Raw genomic sequence first — 19969 nt, forward strand, 5'->3', positions numbered from 1 at the left:
GAAAATCAGGGAGAGGTGAGGGATGGTTGGGTCAACCATTAAAGAACAAGGTGGAAACAGCGTTGGTAGAGCTCCCCATTGTGCCTGGCCATCCCCCTCTGCCCTTCCTGGGATGCCTGCAGAGAAATAAAGGGTTACTGATGCCAGAGACACACAGAAATCAGGAACATCACTTAGAATAGCATCATCAAATTAAAGCAGCCCCTAAATTAGGCACCTTTATCTGTACTTGACAGGTGATGAGAAGCAGTGTGCACGGAGGATGTTTCACCTTTCTTGGAACGCACTGCTTTGGTGGTTTAATGTTATTCCTCCCTTGGCCTCTCCCTTGCTTGTGCTGGGTCCGAGTCAGCTCTGCTGAGTTCCAGGAGCTGCTCCGACCTGCGCTCCTGCTTCCTGTGGCTCTTGGGGCTTGCGGAGCCATGCCTACAAAAATGGAGCCACTTGGCCGATGTAAGGATGCTCTTAACTGCTTTGAGATCTTCGGATGGAAGGAGTGGAAGTGCCCGGTGATGTCTTCTTCCCCAAACGAACGCAGACACAGGTAATTCCTGCTTCTGCTCAAACAGCATTTAAAGCAAAGTGCTTCTGACAAACAGGAGGGAAGATGGACTTTATTAAAAATAAAAAAAAAAAAAAATCTCAAGATCTGATCAGGCACTGATAACTCCTGCTGGATTGTACTAGTATTTTGTTGTATTTCTCCGTTATTGCAGATGGCGGCGGTGAGGAAATGCTGCTCTGATACCGATACAATGGCCCTGCCATGGAGCTGCGTGTGTGCTGGTGGGTGGGTGAGTTTGATGTTTATCGTGACAATTAATGTGCTAGCGGACTCTTTTCATTACAACTGTATTGAATCACAGACAGAGTCAACCCAAGCAACCAGCTGGGTTTTCCCATTGAAAAAAAAATACCTTGGAAATATGACTAAAAACTAGTAATAAAAGAATGGACCTGATGCTCAACGTGCCGCTTTATCCCTTTGTTTGCTCGCTCCACCCTTCCCTAGCTGAAATTCGGCTCTGCTCAGCAGCTATTCCCAGCTGTGCCGTGGGTTCCAGCACGTGCCCCAGCCTGGAGCAGGACAGTCCGGGACACACCAGGAAGGTGTCCAGGCTCGTGCTCTTGGCCTTGAGTCCTGCCTCAGTGAGTTCTCCTCTCTACGCTTTCGTACGGAGTACAGGGATAACTCTTCCTGCCTCCCTGGAGATGTGGAGCGGCAGAGAGCTCAGCCTGTACCATAAGCCCATCATCTAGGTTTAACGAAATACATTTTTTTTGGAAAATGTACACAATTTGCGTTTTGCCATGTCTGCAGTGAGTTGTTAACATAAAAAGCTGTCCTTGGGAAAGGGCCATTTTGCTTTACCAAAGTACCAATACACACCACGACTTACATGTCACTTTTTGGCAATGCCAGACAGCATCCAGGGAGGAACTCACATGTCCCAAATAGTATGAAAAGTCATGAAGCAAAGGTGAGAGACGCGAATAAGGTCAGTTGTTGTTCATCTTGCCCAGCAAGTATGAGATTTGCAGACCTCACTGCAGGATCCCAAAGAAACCTGGAATCCAGCTCCTCTTCTTTTCTACATTCACCGTGCTCTGCCCATGAGTACCAGCAAAACCACACCTTTCAGCTCAGCTCTGCCTTCCCTGGCTGCTGCACCTCCTCGAGCCATGCAAGAGGCGTGTTGCTGTGGGAGCACGGAGGTCCAGCCTGCACCGTGGATGCAGGATGTGAATTGTTCCTGCAGAAGATAAGGCCTGTGCCCCAGAGCTACGCATAAATCCATGATTTTTGGGGATTACCAGGGGCTGACGTGCTAGGGAGACATAAAGCCTGGGTTTGGAAACAGCCGGTGGTGGCTGTGTGGATGCTTCTCGCTGCTGGAGAGAAGCTGGGTCTGCTTCAGCTGGTAATTCCTAAATTTCCAGGGTCCAGGATCCTCCTAAATCTTTACTAGGTCTTTGGCATTGTATGCAAGCATGCATGCAGAGCTCTGCGCTCAGGTTCCTTCCATGTCCCGACACAGGCAGATTTAGTAACACGAGCAGTAAGTGAGCGGACACCACACCAGGCTGGAGCCCACCTGGGGCTCTGGAGGACCAGACACATCTCTTCAAACTGAGCGCCTGTGACACGGGTATCGCCCGAGGCGCAGTGGGACGGCACTGATGGGTGTTTCAGAACTGCTTGGCAATGACTCGGTCTCTGCTGGTTAAACATGCGGGACGCCCAGCTTGGGCAAGGGGAAGAGCCTGATGTTGGCTGAGTTAGCCCAGCGATGCACAAAACAACTGCCATGGGCCAATACCACAAATCTGATTTCTGTTTGAAAAAAATCCCTCATGTGCCATAAATCTGGCAGCTCTCGGGGAAACAAAACAAAACTAAACAACCCCCTGCTCCGTTTGCATTTAAACTCCAGCTTCCTTCTCCAACAAAACCGTTCTGTCCCTCGGGCACTGGCGATGGGGGGGAAACCGAGGCACGGCCGAGCCCCCAGCCTGCACCCCTGCCCTCCATCCCCATTAACTCGCACAGCTGCGAGAGCAGCGATACACACAGGAGCGCTGGGAAATGTTCCTATTGATCGGAAATGAATAATTATCACCCGCTCCCTGTTCCAGGGCCTCGCGGTGAGCGGAAGAGCGGAAGCACTAAGCGGGATTAATAACTACTTTTCATTACTTTTAATGCAAACTATTGATTTTAAAGTGTTGTAGGGTATGACAGTTTATTACAATAAGACAATAAAACAGACTATATGAAATAATTGAGAATAATCTCTTCCCTTTTCCTGCACGACGCGAGGACATTATGTTCTGTGCATGTGGAGACATTTATGGCAAACTCTATCCAGCAATGGCAGCTTAAGCACTCTATAAAACAGCACTTTGGAGCTGGAGTATTATAAATAATAGGCAATAAAACTGGTAAATGGGGCTTTAATTTGATTCCATTATGTCACTGAATGACAGGAAGGAGGGGGCAGAGCGGCAGCGAGGGGATGTGACGCCGAGCCGGGTTCGGGAGCCCTGGATGTGCGGCGGCGGAGCTGAGCGCGGCGGTGCCAGCGCGCCGGGTCCTGCCAAACCCCAGCCCAGGTGCGGGCTCGACCCCGGCGGGTGACAGCCAGGGGGGCCCTGCAGGGCTCCCGGCCGCAGCCAGCGCAGGAGGTGGCAGCAGGGACGCAGCTGTCACAGGAGGATGGTCGGGTCCCCGTCCTGCCAGGCGCTGCCCAAATTTTTGGGGTACTGTCCCAAAACCGCCACGCTGCTGCCTGGTGGCGAGCGTGCTGGCGCTCTCTTTTTCCATGTTTCCTGCCCCAAACTGGCCGGTGTCCCCCTGCCCTCCCCAGCCCCGCTCCCGCTGAGCCATAGACAGCCGCAGGAGGCAGCGACTGGGGGCAGATTCCTGCACACCTCGTGCCGCCCGCAGCAGAAACTCTCCTGATTGAGAGCTGCTGCCCGCCGAGGGCCAGGGGACACCTGATTATCACGGCTCAAATCAAACATACCCCAAAGAGTGCTCAGCCGAAATGACCACCGTGAAGAGAGGGGCTTTATCCCTCAAGCACGCTGGAAAATCCGTGCGGCGGCTCCTCGCTGTGTGCTCTGTGCCAGCAGATCCCTGCAAAGCCCCGGGAGGGACCGCTGTGCATCCTCCCCGCTTCCCAGCGGGAATGCCCAGGGCACAGAGGGGTGGTATTCGGGACGGGGTGGGTCGTGCAGGGGACCGTGACAGACCAGCTGGCTGTGGGCTCCCAGATGTTGGCTCCCGCCCAAGCGCTGAGAGAAAGGCCATGACCAACCCATGGCTTTGCAGGGTCCAGCGATATGTGAAATGAGCTGGGAGTCTCAGCCCAGTGGTTTCCGCTGGAAAGCTGTTTCCGCTAATTGGGCCCCTCGTCATCAAGGCCGCGGAGTGAACGTACTGGAGAGACCCAGGGGCAAATGTGGAGAAAGGGCTGAGGAAGCCCTGGAGATGTTTAAGTGCCATGATGCATGGTTTCCTCCAGACCATCAGTCCACATACCCAGCTCTCGTGCTGTCTGTACACCCCCTGCCCATCCTCACCCCTCACGCTCTGCCCAAAAACACCTCCTGAGCCCCAGAGAAGGGGATCAAAGGCTCTGGTACAGGGCAGCACCTGGGTCTTGACACATGGATGGGTCTTTTCCCCTCCCTCAGGTCCTGGTCCTGGACCCCACAAGTGTCAGAAAGGTTGCCCTGAGAGAGGGGAGGTGAAGGCAGCTCGCCGTAGCCCTGTGGATTAGCCCTGTGCCCAGAGCGTGAAATGAGGCTGGTCAGGACCTACGTGGACCTTCCATGGCCCAGTGGGATCATGCTAAATTATGTGCACTGGCCCAATTAATGTGAAATTGGAAAGCACTGGAGAGGAGTGAACGGCCAGGACCTTGAAACCAGCTGTGGGGCGGTCACGTCTGGCCCCCGCTCGCTCCGGGGGCCGTGGAGCTGCCATGCCGCCAGCGGCATTTTTGCAGCCCTGCAGAGCTGCTACCAGAAAGTCCTTCCCTGGAGATGCGCTGGACCAGCTCCTCTGCTCTTTGCCCCTCGCTGCGCCAGACAGGACGTCTCCCAGATGCATCTCCAGTGGCCCCAGCTCCCCCGCACGCATCCTTACTGCCGTCAAGATTTTTGCAAAGCAGGGAAGAGCCAGTGGCACTTCTTCACTTTGTTTTCAGTCCCAGAAACCCAGCTCTTCCCAGATTCTTCTGTAGAGAATCTTAGTGTCCCTGGGGTTTTTCTAGCCTCCTGCTGAAGCATATAATCAGGCAGGACTGGTTTTTACAGAGGGGATTACACACACAATAGAGCAGAAGAGCCCCACTGGGGATATCGCAATCTATTAGGATCCGCACTCTGCCCACGATAAGCAGCACAAGGGGAACCACTGGACTCCCTTTGCTGCACGTGCCGCGCAGGCGAGAAGGAGGTTTGGGCTCTGGATTTTAACGGGCTCCTTTTTTGGTCCCTGCATTCGTGTTGCATCAGGATGTGCACGTCCCCCTGCCACGGCCGTGAATGCTGATGGTTTTACAGCCCCGAGCGCTGAGGAAGGAGAGGTAATGCCCACTGCGGCGCCAGGGACCTGGCATCCAGGAGTAACTGGGGTCTGCGGGCAGGGTGGGGTTAAGGGATATGGTTAGATGTGGTGTTAAGGGATATGGTGTAAGGGAGAATTTTGTAGAGTGGGGTTGATGGTTGGACTCGATGATCCCAAGGGTCTTTTCCAACCTAAACGATTCTATGATTCTAAGGGGAGAGGTTGGGGCCAGCCAGGAGAAGGGGCAGAGGGGACCAAGCTGGCTTCTGGGCAGAGGTGGACGGGGTGGAGCGGGACGGGTCCGTGATGGTCTGTGCATTGGGGGTGACTGTTGCCTCCACAGCCCCCCTGGCAACCCTCCTGGGTGGCTGCAGGAGGCTTGGTGGGGATGGGCGACTGGGTGGGTGTGAGGGTGGCCGGCACCATTGCCATGGCAACCGGCAGCATCCCAGGAGGAGGAGAAAGGGGAGGAAGAGCAGGCCAGTGTGCCCCACCGTGGGGTGTCAGCTGGAGGAAGTTTTGTACCAGGAGAGAAAAGAGCAGCGTAAACCCACCGGGAGCATGGGATCCTGGGTGCGCGGTGCCCACAGTCCCCTGCATGCGGAGGAGGCCAGGTCCAGAGCAACAACCCCATTTTAATTTTCGTTAGACCCAAACATCTTAATATTACTAGGAGCAATGCATTTCACTGCTCCCATGAAAAATAACCGTTTGGAGGCATTTGGGCATCGTGAGAGCTAGATGCCTGGCACAGGTCTCTTTCTTTGGATTATTTCATTTCACTTTTTTTCTTCCAGCACCCAAGAAAGGGTTACAGTAGGGGTAGAGCTTTCTTCACACCCTTTTTTCTCTCTGGTAAACCTACCAAGTAAAGTGTTTCAGGAAATAAACACACAAATTCCTGCACAAGTGGAAGCACATACAGGTGCACACATAGATGCAACTATTCATCTCAATGCGTGGGGAAATTGGTGTAATCTCTTAACACACAATCTGTATTTAGGTCCAGAAATGGCTTTCCACACCTTTTTTTGCTAGTGCAGCCCTGACGATACCCCTAGAGGAAATGAGCAGTAATCACATGGCTAATGAGGGGTATTGATTAATGAGGCAGGGCCAGGCACAGCCTGTATGGGGCAGGAGGGGGCTGAGCACAGACCCCAAACGTGCAGCCAAGACCCAGGGAGGGGTTTGGGTGGACAAGGGGAGTTATGCAAAATGGGTGAGGGGAAGGTGAGGTGAAGAGAGGACTTTGCCAGGAGCCTCAGCCAACCTCTCTAGCTGAGAAATCAGGCTGTGAAAGCAGCGAGAAGCAGGTGTGAATGGTTTTTCTGCCTGCCTCAGGATGGGGTTGGGGAGGGAAAGCTGAGGTGGCGCGGAGGAAGGGATATTTCTGCATGTAATGTCTCTCCCTGCCTGCTGGCTCCAGGCCACCCAGGCTGAGTGCTCACAGTTTGTGCTGAAGTGTTGGAGAACTGAAAGGGCCTGAGGCTGTGCTGGCTGGTCCCTGGCATCTTGCATTTCAAAAGCCCTCAAAATGATGGATTTGATGCTTCCCCTTTTATTTATTACATTTAAAGCAGTTTTGCCAGGGGGCTAGCTCAAGAGAACAGGCAACTTATTTTCCTGAGCATCCCAGGAGCTGGGCTGCGGCGCAGCTGCATGCAAGGCAGAAGACAGGACCCCACCAGCAGCCGGCTGCGCTGCCTTCTGCTCCCATCGCAGGTGGAGGGGGGCCAGGGGAAGGCTGGGGTGAGATGGGGAAGAAGGGTCTGCCTGTCTCTGACCCGGCTGAGGAGGCGGCAGGGAACGGGGAGTCATTTGCCGTGCTTTCCTCCTGACCGCCGGGCAGTTATTATCAACACGACGCAGCTGTAAATGTTCTCGCAGCGGCAGGGACCTGGGAGCTGAGAGTGCAGCTCAGCTGAGTGTGTTATTGGATTATCAACTGATTAGAGCTGTTAAGAGTCCACTCTTGAATAATCAACATGGTGCTTTTTGGCTGCTGTGTATCCGTGGGAGGGGGAAGGAGGCAGAGCAGCTAGCCTGGCTGCCGTGGATTTATGAGCGAGGGCTGGGTGATGCCATCCGCAAGCCCTGCTTAGTGGGGAGTTGTGGTCCCCACCTTCCCCAGGTCCAGGCTTTGCAAGCTCCATGCTAATGGGATGTGGAGATGAAGGGATTCCTTTTCCTTCCCTGGCACAAGTTTCAGGCTATAGGGTTTTCTGCCAGAAGGATTAGGATCTGGAGCGTCTTGACCATGCAGCCTGGTGGTGTGCCGATACTTGTGCTGGGCTTGATCCACCATGATCCAGGGCAAGGGTGTAGTGCCCTGGAGTCTCTGGCTGTCTGTTCACGGCCTTGGAGAGGAGAAGTCCAGGTCTTGTATGTGGAGATGGATGAGCCGAATCCCTCTGATGGAGTTAGTGTGGGGATGTGGGTGTCCCGCTGCTTGCAAAAGGGACACAACTAGGCAGGGTGAAGGGCAGGGGGACTTTTCCAGTGATGTAAGTGCCAGTGAGATCAAAAGCTTAGCGGGAGCTTGCAGTGATGCACTGTAGTGGATTCCTCAGGAGACAAGGCAAGACAGAGGCCCAGGGATGGAGCTGAGTTAGCAAAGATTAGGCTGGGAGCATTTTAAATGAAGAAGACAGAGTGTTCCCTTTCCTCTGCCTCTCCTTTGTACTGACACACGGCAGCATTTCGGCAATAGACAGAGCAATAGCAATGTGCCTGCTGGCCCTTTTCTTTCTCTCTCTTTTCCCCTTATTTCAATTTTTCAAGGTTGATTTGGCCTGTTGCTGAGACACAATTTCCCCTGGAGAAGCTTCCTACAGCCACCTTGCGGTAGGAGCCACCTTGCTCTCCTCTGATATTTTTGCTCCCTGAAGGTGAGTCCTTCTGGTGGTCTCTGGCCTGGAGAGCAGGATTCACCGGCAGCTTCATGGACCATGTTTTTCCCTTCAGTCACAGTGATCCTGTCCCCACTAAACTCGATGGCGTGGCACCTGTGGGAGCAAGGGGAGAATTTGATATTACAAGGAATAACAAGTCGCAGGCATATCAGCTGTGCCCTGACGTTCAGGGGTACTGCGTGATAAGGACGGAGGAGATGCCTTGCTCACTCTTTCTCTTCCTGTGCCAGACTCTGAAGAGATCAGGATTCTCCTTTCAGAGACCTGTAGGGGTCACAGTTGGGTTGTACAACAGGCTGTGATCCCGTCCTTGGGAAAGGCGATCAGAGCATCACACTGCCCATTTCTTGCTAAGCCATGGGTCAGAAAGCCAGCAGGAGGCCAAGAGCCCACTGCCCATGGGTCACTGCCCCAAACCCCACTCAGGTGGCCTCCAAGCCCTCTGCTCTCTCCGCGACTAAGCCCGAGGAGGTTTCCCATGGGACGCATTTCTTGACTTAACAGAACAGTGAAACCAAACATGCTCCAGGCTTGAAAGAGCTGGCTTCAAGTTTATGCACACACGGGTGTGAAGACCAAAGATTTTACCAAGAGGGTGGGATAAGGGAGAATGAAGAGGAGAACCCATGCATTAGATAACATGATTTATACATGCACAGTGCAATTAAGTGAAGTCAGAGTGTCCTAATTAGTAACTTGTAATCTGTCAAAGGAGGCTCAGGCTGAAAACTTCTGTGTCCAGATTTCTTGCTCATGTAAATGTTGGTCGTCCATCCAGGTTGGTGTAAAGGGGCTTTGCTTCCTGTTTGTCTAACCTGATCTCACTCAAAACTGGGTAGTACATACCCTGAAAAGCAAAATCCAGATGGCAGAACTGGAGGAATTTCAAGATACAGGGTCTGGGTCTCGGTAGAACTCCAGTCATGTGAGATGGATGGGGCAGCTCTTCAGACCCTGACCTAATTTCCTTTGGCGTTAGTACTCACCTTTGTAGCTCGCTTGTGGGGCTGTGCTTGTCCATCTTATCTTCCATATTCAGTGGAGCTCCTAGTACACACAGGACCAAATAGACAGCAGTGTGCTAGGAAGGGGCGCTGTGCCTGGGTAAATTCATACTTCCCACGTGAAAGAAGTTCTCTCAGTAAGGAATTTCTGCCGCTATTGCACCAACAGCCTGATCCTTCTTCCTCCTACTGGATGACTGAAAGTCCCCTTCAGATGAGCCTGATCCAGTCTCCAACATGAGAAGCCGTATAATCAACATCAGCCGTCTTCATGCTCCAAGGTCCCCTTGTGGACACTCACCCGCAGGAACACCCGGTCACTGCTGGAGTCCCCTCCCCGCGTCTGCGCTGCACAGGGCCCAGGGAGGCAAATTAGGATCTGGCCGTGATGCTCAGGAAGATGGACCATTTCCATTACATGATAATTAAATTGCCTGTAATTATGTTCTTGACAGCAAAATGCAGGCAGTAAATGATCCTAACATTCTGCGCTCCCCCCCTCTCCCTGGGACCCCCCCAGCTGCCCCTCCCCTCTAAATGCTGAATTATTTTACAGTTGATAGTTCCTTAGATTTGCCGACCTTTAAAAGCTGAACACTACATGCCTGTTGAATTTTAATCAATTTATTTTTTTCAACTGGAAATGTCAGACTTCTGTACGGAATTACTTGGTGCCGGCTGATGTGACAAAGACTCAAAGTTCAGCATCTGAAGCCGCGGAGGAGCAGAGAGTTGCGTGCATTAGCACAGATAATTTGCAGGATGTGGAAATGAGAGCAGGAGTGAGGGAGCATATATTTTTCATTAGCTTTGGTTTAGAGGGTTCGGGGACCTGCATTTATTTCATCCAGTGAACTCTGGCCTCATTAAATCTGGACCGTGGCTGGTAATGACTGGAAGTAAGAAGCTGCGGAGGCCACTAAAGGGCAGAAGGTAAAGTGAGTTCTTTGTTGGAGCACGGAAAGAGTCTCGGTGTACACCAGGACAGTGGGGAGCAGCAACTTCTGCTGTGCCCGCTCTGTGGTACCGAGCACAGCAGAGGAGGTGCGAGTTGCTCAAACCATTTGCCAGCCTCCACTGGTCCAGTTCGTTAGAGCACCTTCTATCCCCCGCTTCACTCTGGCCCTGGGCTGTCACCCGAAGAGCCCAGCCAGGGTTTCCCCTGCAGTGCTCGCCTTTCTCTGCCCATGCAAGGAGATTATTGACCTTCTCCTCAGCAGTGAGCTTCCCTGGCGTTACCTGGAAGGACTAAACATGCCCCAACTGGAGCAAAGCCCGTCTGCAAAGAAGGGAAGAGGCTTACTTGTAAACATAGTCCTGCTGCTGGGAAAGCCCCTGGCAGTGAGTGTGCACCTTGTTGTCTGTACTGTGATTTTTCTGGCTTTCATTGTAACTTTGGCATCGCCTTTGTGAGCAGTAACTACAGCCAGGGCCATGCTGGGGGCTGCTCTGCCCCCTTTCTGAGCAGGGAATTTCTCTGCCATCAGTGGTTAGGACACTTCACATCACTCCTGTCCTGCATCACCTACTTCTCTACTATCAGTCGTTTCAGGTATAAACCTTCTGGTTTTCTTCTGTCAGCAGCCTCTGGTGTTTCCCTGCAGTGCTGTAGTCTGTTCCAATCCTGGCCCACGACAGCCCTACAAACATGTTTCTGTCTTATTAAAATTTAATTCCTTCTTTGGAATAGAGACTTCTCATCACACACAACTGGATGGATAAATGTTTGCTAAGGTGACAAGGACTGAGTATATTGAATCTTCCTTCCTTCTCTTTAAAAAACTATGCCGGTTGTTGCCTCTTGGCACAGGTACATTAAAATCAATAATGAACCTTACAAGTGGATCTGCGATAAAATATGGTCTCTCCTTCTCCATTGAACTGTAATAAGCAGCTTTTTCAAAACCACACACGTGCCTTTGTGTAGCAAAAATAATGTGGTGACTGTGTGTTGGTTCAAGGAAAGTTCCAGGAGACTTAGTAGGTTGAGGTGCACCTCAAACCCAAGTATGCTTCAGCGGCACAAACTACATGTAGTTAGAGACGTAACTTTCGGAAACTTGTGATGGAAAGGGTCATTCTAGTTAAGGATGTCCCTGCTTACTGCAGGGGGGTTGGGTTAGATGACCTCTAAAGGTCCCTTCCAACCCAACACATTCTATGATTCTATGATTCTTTGTGTGTCCTGATCTTAGACCCTCTCTGAAGCTTTGCAGTCTGCTCTCTGAGGCAGGGGTCAAGGAACATTTGGTCTGAACGCACACCACAGATCCTTTATTATGCCCTCATTTCCCTGAAATGGTTTTTAATTGGAAAATGCTTGTGGGTTGACGTCAGTTCTTTCTGAAGAAATGAACCAGGTTACAGGAATTCCTAACTGGGACAAGTCTGATGGGCAGAGAGATGCAGAACTAAATCACCGTGGTGAGGTACGCAAGACTGTCACCCAAAGAGTGACCGAGCTGTGATTTACACCAGCCTTGCTCTGAACCAGGCTGAGGCAAAGACTTGAACTGGCGTTTGCCGTGTCTTAGGTGATTATGCTGATCGTCAATATATTGACTCATCTGAGGGAACCTGTTCATTGTGGTCCCCCTCCCAGTTCCAGCCATAAAGCTTTGAGATCTCATTTTTGCCCTGAGGAGGATGAAAAATTTCTTTGAATTTTGAGTTCTGCAAGAAAGGGAATGATTCCTGCTGTGTAGCTGTTTTATTTAGCTTAGAGGTCCTGCTTCTCAAATCCTCCCATATGAAAAGCCCTCAGAGAAGATAGTGAGCCTATGGAAAGCAGCCCAGCCCAGGCTTACTAACTATTCATCAGTATTCCCTTTAAAGAAGGCAAATGTTATTATCCTCTTTGCCAAAAAGGAGTGTGAACACATCTGCTCCTCCACCCACCCTCTTGGCACCCCTTCCCAGCGCAGACTCCCACAACTCACCCTCTGTCACAGTTCGGCAGCCCATTACAAATGGCTGTGTTCAAGCGAGGTCTTGCTCTTCATTTACAGCCCTCTCAGTCACTCCGATGGGTTCCTTCCCTGGCCTTTCACAGCCTCCGTTTGTTTCAGGTTAAGAAAATGTCAAGCTCATTTGGAAGTTCCTTGCCCCTCCTTGCTGTGCCACAGCCATTAGTGGTCCTCTCACTGCTGCAGGAAGCTGACATTTACATGGCAAGCTAGGGAGGAGATAATAGCGGTCGAGTCGGACTTTGCTAATCACCGGTTATGTCCACCTTCAGAAATGGGCTCAGGTGGCCAGAGCTTATTTTCCTTATTTCCTCTCTCTCACATTCTCATATCCCCTTCTACCCCTGCCTGGTCCTGCACCCTCCCACCCCATCACCGCGTATTTATTGACTGTGGAGGTAAGGTGTCATCCGATGAAATACAGGTTAAAAAAAAATCACTAATTTTGGAGACAAGATTATAGTTGTCTGAATTTACTCCTCCTCCATGATCATTCCTCCCAGCTCTCCCCACCCCTTTTTTAACCCACTGGGGAAGATGCTAAACCCTAGCATCTAGCTAGCAGAGCTAGCGATGAGGAGGGTCTGAGTTTGGGATCAGCCCTGCTCACGCTGGAGATCCTGGGACACACTGGCCTTCTGGGGTGGATGAAATTCAGTAAAAGAAAGCAGGTTCTGCCCATTGCATTTTCCTAGTCCAAACACAGCAGCAAACCATTAAAAAGAGCTGGCATTTCCCACTACTGGTTGGTCTCATGCATATGGGGCTGTTTGACACGGGGATAGATTAGGTGGCACCTGGAAGTCCTGCTCACCCCCACTTTTCTAAGATTCTGCAAGGCTGACATTTAAAGATCAGATCAAGACTGGAAACAGTGGCTTCTGTGGGGCTCTACTAATCACAAGCTTCGTTCAGATTTGAAAATGAGTTTTGACCAGGGCTATTGATTTCCCTCTTTGCTTTGCTGTTTTGATGTGTATGCATATGTGTGTGTTTGCAATTTTAACCTGAAAGACTGGAAGGCACCACTCCCCCCTCTTCCTGACTTCTGTGCACCTCCCCTTTGAAGCCCCGATAAGGGACTTCATTAAAAAAAAGCAAACTGCAGCAGTCAGGAAGTGCAAGGGGAGGAGAAGTAAGAAGAACTGATGAGGACAGCAAGTGTTTGAAAGCTGAAGAAGAGGAGGAGCCGTGGCAGATGTTGCCAGCTGTTGCTCAGCGCGTGGGTGTCACATCAGCCCACCCCTACAGAGCAGAACAAACCCACAAATTAAGTCATTGTGCCGTGGCCCTGGTGCTGTCCTTTTCTATTTTAGTTGACACCTCTCCCCAGGCCTCTCTCTGTCCTGTTCTCCTAGTCTTCACCCACCAGTGTCGGCTCTGGCTGCTCCATTCTCTGCTCTGGCCCTTGCCGCTGTGTGCGATGGCCGTCAGCCAGCTGTTAACAGCTGGGGAAAGCCATCTTTATTCATATGATTGAAGTCCTCTAAAACCATGAAATCAACCCAGTCTGTATGTTTTGTATACCCCCCAAAAAAAAAAAAAAAAAATACCCTGCTTGTTTTATAGCCTCTCTCTTTTCCCTTCTGGAAATTTGCTTGTTTTCCTGGAATGACACTTCGCTCGATCATCAGAAAGGGAGTGCTGACGTACATTCTTCCTTCTCCATATTACGCTGCTCCTTGTGTAGTTGTCTTCTACCAGCCTCCAGAAGGTTTTCTCCAGGGTGTCCAGATTTTTCTGAAGCTCCCCCACGCAGAAGCAGTTTGCTGCGTCCCACCCCCCCCAGCCTTGCCTGTCATGCCAAAAAAAAATCACAATAATCCCTCCGATGCCTTCCTTCCCCTTTGACCAAAGAATATTAGTAAGGGTTTAAAAAGGAAGTATTTGTATAGCCAGACATTAAAGGCCAGTTGTCCATCTTATTTTAAATCTACCCCCTATTTAAATTCATTATGCCATCTTTATTCTGCTCATCACCTAGTATTTTCCCCCCAGGACCTTCTTTTGTATCCAACACTGGTGCCTTTTAAGAGTGGACTAATGCAATGTAACGTAGGAGACTGTTGTCTGCAGGACAGTCGCTTCATTTTGTGCAGACAGTGATCTTTTCTCTTTTTTATCTGTGCTGGTTCCTCCGTGACCCCTCTGCCCCCATCTTTATTCCCGCTCTTGCTCCCAAAAGTCAGACGAAGAAAGCGAAATCCCCTCAGCCCCTGGAGCTAGAGAGGTGCAACCTTCCGACCGCAAGCTCTCCGGCAACCTTTCCACCGCATGCAAATTTTTATAGCATATCAATAAAAGGATCTTGAGGCCAAATGGAAATCGAGCAGCTGCCTGAATTGCTTGAGGGGAAAGAAACCCATTCAAAGAGGGATTTTTTTTTTATTATTATTATTATTATTTTAAACATTCAAATGAATGAGCCAATCAATTTCAGGCCTCTTTGTTCTGTGAACCCTTCCCAGGGTGCGCTCCAGCCGCGGGACTGGCAGCTCAGCCCTGGGGAAAGCAGAGCACTGCGGCAAGCGCCGCGTCTCACCCTGCCTCCCTCCAGCCCCTCTGGGGTTGTCATCTCCCCGCTCTGCTGTCCCTCCCCGGCCACGACCTTCAGAAGGTTTCAGCCCCCAGCGCAGGAGGAGCATCTCCCTGGAAATCCCTCTGCACCGGCTGCAAGGGGAAGAGCGCTGGGAAATTCAGTTTCCTTCTTGTGAGAGCCGAGTAGAGGGCGAGTCCTTATCACACTTGTGAGGCTGTAAAAAAGACATTTATGGGGAGGGGCAGAAACAAGTGGGTCACCAGAGAGGTTCCTCCTCAGCCCATGCATGCCAGAACAAGCCCGTGTAGTATCTGAGCGCTGCTGTGTCTAATATTGGCTTTGCATAATGTGATTAATTGATGGATTTTCAGAGTGCGTCACTAGCACTGGACTGGACTTCAGTGCATTTCCACTTTGAAGGCTCTAACTAGAGACCCTCAGCTTCATTTTAGTGATCAATACTCCTGACTAGAGCAAGGCTAAGCCAGCTGCACACCTCTTGCAAAGCCGCACGTGCTGTGCCTCATCTTTATTCCCCTTCTTAGTTCCTTGACCGTTGACCTCTCCAGCAGCAATCAGCCTCTCTGGCCCCGTCATTATCCTTGCTGTAATGATGAAATAATAGCTTGCTGCTTCAAGCTTGCCATCAGGATTGTCCTGAGTGCAGATGGCCCGGTATGCTATCCAAGCAAGGGAACGTGCCAGAGGCTGTATCTCGTGAGACTGCGAGAGCACCCACAGTTGCAGTGGCCCAGCTCAGATGTCCTTCTTCGGTGGCATTTCTGCGCAGCCTTTGGGGGCAGAGCTGCAGGCAGGCTGGGTTTCACATGCCATGTGCGTCTGTAAGAGTACAGGTCCATTCTCTTCCTCGCTACTTCAGAAAAAAGTCACCCTGAGTGTGTTTATTGAGCTTTTTTGATGAGATGCTAGATCCACATCAGGAGACAGTATTCATTGGACTTATGCACTGCCCTTGGAAAAACTACTTTTTCTCTCTGTGCATCTGTTTAGCTCTCTCTTATCATTTTTTTTTGTCTGTCTTATCAGTGCTGACTGCGAACTTAGTAAGACTGAGGTTGTCTCCTAGAAGTATTTGCACAACACTTAGCATGAACTCCCTGAAAGGAGGGTGTAGCCAGGGGGCATCGGTCTCTGCTCCCAAGGAACAGTAATGGGACAAGAGGAAATGGCCTCAAGTTGTGTCAGGGGAGGTTTAGGATGGATATTAGGAAAAATTTTTACACTGAAAGGGTTATTAAGCACTGGAACAGGCTGCCCAGGGAAGGGGTTGAGGCACCATCCCTGGAGGTGTTTAACAGACGGGCAGACACAGAGCTCAGAGGTATGGGTTAGTGACAGGTTTTGTCAGAGTTAGGTTGATGGTTGGACTCGATGATCTGAAAGGTCCCTTCCAACCCAGGCAATTCTATGATTCTATGAAGAGATATCCAGTTCCTACATTAGCAGTGTGAGTGTCTGAGTTCATTAGGAATGGGGCATTGTAGGGCATCACACACTGCCCTCTGTGCTGGATGGGGCCCTTCTACAGAGTTCACCATCTGGAAGGACCTCCTTCCACGCCCTTCCAGGCTCCCAAGGGCTAGCATCCGCTGCAAAATTCAGACTAACTTCCCTGCCCATCCGCCTCTTGTTTGTTTGTTATTTTAATCTTCCTCCCTGGTCCACCCTGTGAAGAGAAAGGGCTGATTGACAGCTTAACTGTTTCAAATCAATAGAAAGAGCACTTGGAGATTAAAGCAATTTAAACAAGGTGTTTATGTAGTTTGGAGCTAAAACTGCACTTGAAGGAAACAAGGAAAGGAGCTGAAGGAAGTGGGTCAGCCACAAGACACGGGGAAACTGCGTGAGCAGAGGTAAGATTACAACAATAGGCTGGGATGGCTTTTTCATCAAAAAGAGATCACTGGTTTCCATAAAGGAGGCCTAATCTCGAAATTGCTTTAGCCTCCAACTGATTGTTCCATCGATTTAAACATGCTGGCCCTGCCCCTCTTTCCGTGCTCTCTAATCTCCGGTACATCTCTCTCTCCTTTTCCGTCTCCGATCCACTGCTGCTGTAACTGGGCTGCAGAGACAACCCCTCCCAGGGAAGCACTGTCTTCCCCTAAAGGAGGTCCCCTGACTCCAGTTGGGTTGCCGGGCTGGAGAACAGGGGCGAAGCCCCGTCAGTGCTGTGACTTCTGCCTCTGGCTGACGAAGTACCTCAGGGGCAACTTTGAAGCCATCTCAAAGATCCCATTACATTTTTAATCAATGCAAAGGCCCTGTCCCCTTGCTAAATTACTTGATCTCCTCCCCCTTCCCAGGCTTTTAGGTAATTGCTGTAGATGAGCACTACTGCATATCAAGGATAGCTGAGCCAGGGCTATTGATCAATCCAAATGTGCTGTTGGCATGGTTTAGAAGAGCTTTACTAACTTACCCCAGGGGCAGATCAGGTTTTTTAGCCAAATCAAGCAAGTTTCATGTTCTCCCTGTTTTGCATAGCCCTGATGAGGTGGTAATTCAACCCTTCTTTCCCTAGACACCCACTGTATGATGGCAGTAATTTGTCCTGGGACATGCCAATCTTTTTCCAGTGACCACAGAAAAAGTGCAGACGATGGGTTTATACTAAATGCTTGATTTCTGGCCAGCTGAAGTTAGCGGGGAGGGATCCCACTGAGTGTCCCTTGAGGGAACATCAGGATGCCAAGCAGATGGGTCAGTTCTCCCTATGCCGACTGAGGATCTAACTCTGCGCGGGGGCAATCCTGCAGAAGATGCACAGACAACCTGCTCCAAAGAGCTGGAATTGGAGAGAGAGCAGGTGCGTGGGGAAGCTCAGTGTAAAGGACAGGAAAATTTGGTTTGTCTGTAATTGCCATATTAAAATCTTCTATAAATCTGCAGGTGTAGATCAGCAAAGCCCCCTGGATTCCATTCCAGACTGGAAACAACAAATGTTGACAGCTTTTGGTGCCACCAGAGAAGATAGGAAGTGCTCAGGCTGCTCAGGCCAGCTTTACAGCACCCACACTGCCATAGAGTAATTCCTGATTTCTGTCAGTCTCCAGGAGGTAATGTCAGGTCCCAATTCTTTAGTGAGGACTTGAGAGCAGAGTGGGTGGTAAATTACTGTTTACTTTCTGTGTCACCAGAAACATGCAGCGGGATTCTGCACAAGAAGAGCATCAAGTAGAAACACCTGCTCCTTTGGTGGGGGAACCGAGCGTGTTTCGAAGGCCATCCGCGGCATTGATGTACCCTGTTTCTAAGTGTATATTATTTTCTTGGTGATAAGTGTCCAGCTGACATAGTAATTCAGACGGCACCACAAGCGCTGTCACAGCTCCGTGCAATTAGAGTGTGCCTTACAAAGGCACGCTCCATCTTCCCGGGTGATGGGGTGCGTGCGGTGATGCTAAGTATTGTTTGGTTCATCAGCTCAATGTCAAGCCTTTCAGCTGTCCTGCCCTATGCACTAGGCAGTGCCTCCTCCAACAGCCAGTAAAGCTCCTGGGCTTTCTAGGAGCATGTGTGGGTCCATGGGACATGACCTAGGTAACTGGACATGGATGCAGGAGTTCAGATTCCTCCTACCACTCATACAAAGAGATTAGCTCTACTGCATTGCAAGTCCAGTCGCTGATCCCCAGGGCAGGGATCATCATAATTACTTGCCATAGCATCATTTTGAATATGTTTTACTGAAATCCTGGCTGGTGTTTGACCCATGTCTTTTGAAACGGACAGCTTGCTCTGCAGGGAGGGGATGGTGGCCTGCGTGTGAAGGGGCAGGGTTTTTGGACGTGGTTAATTATAAGCAGCTTTGCTTAACAGGGAGGCTAGAGGTCTGAGGGGGGTGTTGGTTGCCATGTAGAGTGCAGAGGAACCCAGGCACTGACAGGGATTCACAAGCTGTGAAACACAGCCTTAACACGGCCTGTCGCCGGTGGATGGTCTCCAGCTGAAGCAGTGCCAGCCTGGGCTCCTGCCATCCAGGGTCTAGTCTTGCAGCTCCTCTGCGCTGCGCAGATGGGGTTTAGCGGGGGACTCCGGGGTGCACACACACACAGCTCGTGGATTTACAAGCCCGGATCGGTCTGACAAGGGGACCCTGTGACTGCAGATCTGCTCATCCGCAGCGGCAGGCGCTGGGAGCTGGGAGGCAGCGCTATCCAAATCAACCCAGGAGAGCAGGAGATCTGCTCCTGAAAAGCTGGCTGTGCCCCAAACACCCTGCTGTGACTTTTCTGGCAGGTGTCGGCCATGCAGGTTGCTCAGGGGAACTTTGCAGGGAGACAGTGAAAATTTGGGATTAATTCAGCATCAGCAAAATCTTCTACAAAACCACCAGCCTCCTGTGGGCTACTCCCAGTATAACAGGCTGGGGAGCGTGCTATAAATGGGGAGCATGCTATAAATGTGGAGAGTGCTATAAATGGGGAGAGAAAAGCTTCACGTTTGCAGCTTTTCCCCCCCTCCCCTTCTCCCGGACATGTGCATTGTAAATCCTGGGTCCGTGCCATTCCTCCCTACCCACCTCAGAGCTCGTGCACATACATTATCCGCCAGCTGACAAATTCGGCAGTGACAGATTAGTTGAGCTGGAGAAAGGCCATTTGGAGCCTGGGATGCTGGCGAGGCTGATGGAAGAGTCCAACGGCCGGCAGCAGGACCGCACGGAGCAGAGCAGTGTGTGTTCCTCTTGTAACCTCAGAGGAGCCAAGAAGCCCAGGGAAGCCAGAAGGGAAGTTGGAGCCATGGGGGTGGATAAACCACGTTTTACTTCAGGTCCTGAGCTGGCTGCTCCTGCCAAAGGTGGCTTGAAGGCTAATCTCTCACCTAAGCCCAGGAAATGCTCTCCAGCACATTTCCATTACTTAGCATCCAACTGTCTGTCTCTGTGAAGACGGGCAGTGGGGTGGCACAGCAAGTTTTCAGCTACGCAGGGGAGGAAATAACTCCCGTTGCCCTGTTGCAGTCCTGTCAGCCCTTTTCCCCACATCCAGCGTGCTGGCAAAGGCTTCCACATGGAGAAGGGAGATGCAGATGTGACTGCACAACTCGGGAGCAATGTTAGAGAGACGTGTGAGGGCAAAGCAGGGTCAGCTCTGGCACCTCCTCGTGCAGTAGCCGTGGATGCATTGGCATTGCCAGCCAGGGGTCTGTGCCAGTCTGCACCAGCCGAGCACTCGGGCCACGAGTTTTGTGGGCTGATGGCATACAGAATGTTTTGCGTTTCACTGTGTTCTGCTTGGAAAAAAGAAAAAGGATTGTATTGGAGCTATAGGAAGGACGCCTTCATCAAGCATGCTGAATAAATACTGTGTCTTATTTATGAGGATTTAATTCTCCACCAAATTAGAACCTGACTAAAACATGAATCTATTCCCCAGTTCCTCACACAACACAGAAAACAATGCCAATTTAAATCCAGATGAATTCAATTTTTGAAGGTAAAG

The 19969-nt window shown here is 50.8% G+C and overlaps 1 protein-coding gene across 1 annotated transcript in view; it reads left to right on the forward strand.

The window, feature by feature from the left end:
- Positions 1-487: 487 nt before the first annotated feature.
- The window catches only part of LOC134523911 (CMP-N-acetylneuraminate-beta-galactosamide-alpha-2,3-sialyltransferase 4-like), a 53382-nt gene continuing 33900 nt past the window's right edge, over positions 488-19969 (forward strand). The window contains 2 exon segments of the mRNA XM_063353424.1: positions 488-544; positions 717-786. Of these exon segments, the coding sequence (XP_063209494.1) occupies positions 488-544; positions 717-786 (127 nt within the window).

The sequence above is a fragment of the Chroicocephalus ridibundus genome, chromosome 15 (genome assembly GCF_963924245.1).
Source record: "Chroicocephalus ridibundus chromosome 15, bChrRid1.1, whole genome shotgun sequence".
NCBI lineage: Eukaryota > Metazoa > Chordata > Aves > Charadriiformes > Laridae > Chroicocephalus > Chroicocephalus ridibundus.